General features: G+C 31.0%; 1 protein-coding gene across 1 annotated transcript in view; it reads right to left on the reverse strand.

The window, feature by feature from the left end:
- Positions 1–698: 698 nt before the first annotated feature.
- The window catches only part of LOC100573973 (PR domain zinc finger protein 10), a 50,455-nt gene continuing 47,555 nt past the window's right edge, over positions 699–3,598 (reverse strand). Inside the window, exon 19 of the mRNA XM_029488359.1 lies at positions 699–3,403. Coding sequence (XP_029344219.1) covers positions 3,117–3,403 — 287 coding nt within the window. The 3' untranslated portion in view covers positions 699–3,116. The remainder of the gene's footprint in view (positions 3,404–3,598) is intronic.

The following is a 3,598-nucleotide window of genomic DNA, read 5'->3' on the forward strand; positions in this document are numbered from 1 at the left end:
CAGTAAAACTAAAACTAACAATAATTATTACTAAAATTATCTAACTATAATATAATAAGTAGAGTTAGGATGTTGATGACTTTTGCATTTTTTTCCTTTTATTCTGTACAATGCTATCCTAGCTAAAAATTTGTTTCATGCTCCCCTGATGCAGAACATTCTAATTTTATTTTGTATTTTTTTTGCATTTTTAGCTATAAATGCATTTTTTTATTTTTTAACGTCATTTTTCAACATTTTAGGGCATTTTTTGTACTTTTTATACAATGTGGGGCATTTTTCACAAATTATAGATTTTAGGGCAACTGTTACACCCAAGTTTGGAAACAAATTTAATTTATTTAAAATCTAACTTTGGATTTGGACTATTAGTAAAAAATAATTTTAATATTATTATTGTGGGGTTTTTGTTACTATTACACCCATTATTATACCCATATCTCTAATAAAAATTATCATTTATAAATAAGTTTTTTCGCTTACTTAATAAGTATTTTAGATAATTTTTAAGGTCATTTTTTGAAGTTTTTAGGGCATTTTGCACTTTTTTAGGGCTTTTTTGCATTTTTTTTTAGGGCATTTTTGTGTTTAATTTAGGTCATCAACATCCTAACTCTAATAATAAGTAATGCAATACTACACATTTTTTATAAGTCAATTATTATATGGAACTGAACAGTTAAATGCATTCCAATGAATAATAATAATACACTACAGGTAGGTATATATTTCGGTTACACTGTGTCCACATGGCGTGATCACTACTTCCTCAACACAAAAGTAGGTAGGTATTATACAATATTATTTTATATTAATATATAACAAAGATAGAGTCATGGAGACAAGATGCTTGAAATAAGAGTACATGGATGTTTAACTCTAGAGACAAGAATACAAGATAAATTTTCAAAAAGATACTAGATACTTCGATTTGTCTACCTTTAGTTACTAGATATAACATTATTTGCGTTTTAATAATAATGTGGTTTTTGTTTTTATTACAAACACAAAAATAATTTGTACCTTACACACCGTTTTAAACTTGTTTTATGATTTATTTTGTAATTCCGGCAATAAGCTTTGGATACAAAATGATGTAAAAAAACTTAATTAAATGGTTATGTTTCTTTTGTTTTTTTCCGAAAAATATGTTTTTTAACTTTTCTCTATTATATAACACAAAACAAATAAAAACAATATAAGATACACTATCCAAGTATCCAACCAAAGAAACACGTATCTAGATAGGTAGGTAGGTACAATATACGAGATAAAATGTCAAAAGATACAAGATACAAACGTATCTAAAATACCTGACTAACCTATCTTAGATACAAGTACACATAAGATACTGTATCTTCGTGCTATAAAACATATTCTCCACAATAAATCCTAAAAAAAAAATGTTAAATATTATAATTTTTGTTTTATACAAATTAGAGGTTGAGGAATTTTAAAAAATAAATTCATGTAATAAGGTACAAAAATATTTATGATAGGTAATGCATTTTAAGAAACACAAATTTTTCTTTATGAAATTGGTGTATTTCTTAATTTAATCAACATTGCGCATAGTTTATACACATTACAAAAAAACGATAATTATTTTGCACAATAGCGGCTTAAAATTTTAAATTATTGTAATATGTACCAAATTAATAATTAATTACCTTCAATACATTACCGATATAATAAAATAACGAATTTCGTTTTATTTTACCAAATTGCGGACGTTTAAATTATTATGGTGAAGTTACTATTACACAACAAAAAAAACCATGTTAGATGTCCAACTTAATGAATTATCAACTTAATTAGTATACCCTGAGGCAATGTCGTTATTTTGTTTTTTTTTTTCCTGCATATATTTATATATTAATACAAATTAACATGACATTTTATCTAGGCAATAGATAAACAATCAAACTGATGTACATTATCTAACTATAACATATAATTAAAAATAAATCTACGTCAACAATTTTTCTAATAATAATCTCATTTCCATAAAAGTTTATAGTTATATTATAAAAAACAACAACTAGTTGACAGTCAATATAAGGAAGGTAAGCTTTTAGACAAATATATTAGGTAAAAAGTGTATAGAACATTATTAAGTTTCATGAAGGTGATGTATATCGATATAATATATAATATTAATTATTTATTTACCTATCGGTTTATAGATTACATATATAGCGCATAAAAGAAGATCATTGAAGATGTATCATACTATTTACATGCAATTTTAATGTAAAATTGTGAAACTATTATGACACACTCTGTTTATTCAAAGATAAACTTCAAAACAACAATAACTTAAGACTTGTTTTCAAAATAAAAAGATGTACAGCAACACAGAAGAAATCATGCAAGCATAGAAAATAAAAACAATAATATCACAAAATTATTTTAAACAAGGAACATGTGATTCGGAACACATAATCATAATATGACTGTGCACATGTCATATACTATAATTATATTATTACGATCGCTAACACACTAGCAGACGATAAATTAGATTGGCCAGTAAATGTTACAGCGATTATATTCGTAGCGCAACACACTTTGGTGAGAATTGCCAAAATAAAATCAAAATGGTGTGTGTAGGACAAAAAGCCCAAAAGGAAGAGAAACGTGCTATCGCGTCATTATACCGATACCGGCAAACACATACATAAATTAGGTATATAATATGTATGCGTGTGCGTCGCATTTAGTTCGAAACTCTGGTAATACTTATTTTTAAAGTTTATACCCTAATTCATATTCGACCTGCGAACCGGCCAAAAGTCTGTGACACTTATTTATGCGTCGGTACGCAACAAGACACGACTCGGAAGTTTTCCGCAAACAACAGCCGAAACAAGAGTCGTGTCTCCCCGTATCAGATCCGCGAGAAGAGGAGAGGAATAATAATTATTAAAACGATACACGACTCGGCTAGAAACACAGACGATCGATGCTCGGGAATTTCTGTCTCGACATGGCCCGACTAGGTCACTCGCGTTGGCACGTCCTGACTTGCAAACATAGAGCGAGCAAGCAACATTCGCGGTCTTGGGTGTCTGGCGGACCGGGAAGACGATGATCACGTACGCGAGGTGGTGTCGCTACTGAAGACCATCAGTCGTCGTCGTACAGTTGCCTCCGGTCGTCGTCGTCATTGTCGCGCGGCCGTCAGCAATCGGTAACTCATCGGGAACGCAAGAAGACAGCACCTGTTGAATGGTCTGGCCGTCGAACGTGAGTAAGGTGACCGGCGGATCGATGGCCTGCGCGTAAGCCACGTCGCCCTGCGTGTCCAATATCCGGTAGTACTGTTCCTCGTTCAGACCGTCGTCGGCAGCGCTCAAGCCCAAGTCTCGCATGGCCTGCGTCATGTACTCGGAATTGTTCTAAGTTGGGGGGAAACAATGAAAACAAATTTTAAAATATATATGCGACAGTGTGGTCGTAATATTATAGCTATATTGTACCATAATATTGAAATTTATTGAAAAATATTATAATATCATTAAGAGAACGCTACATAGATATCTGTTGTCTCTGTATTACGAGTGCATAAAATAACAAATTTACGCTCAGCAGGGAA

The sequence above is a fragment of the Acyrthosiphon pisum genome, chromosome A1 (assembly GCF_005508785.2).
Source record: "Acyrthosiphon pisum isolate AL4f chromosome A1, pea_aphid_22Mar2018_4r6ur, whole genome shotgun sequence".
NCBI classification, from domain to species: domain Eukaryota; kingdom Metazoa; phylum Arthropoda; class Insecta; order Hemiptera; family Aphididae; genus Acyrthosiphon; species Acyrthosiphon pisum.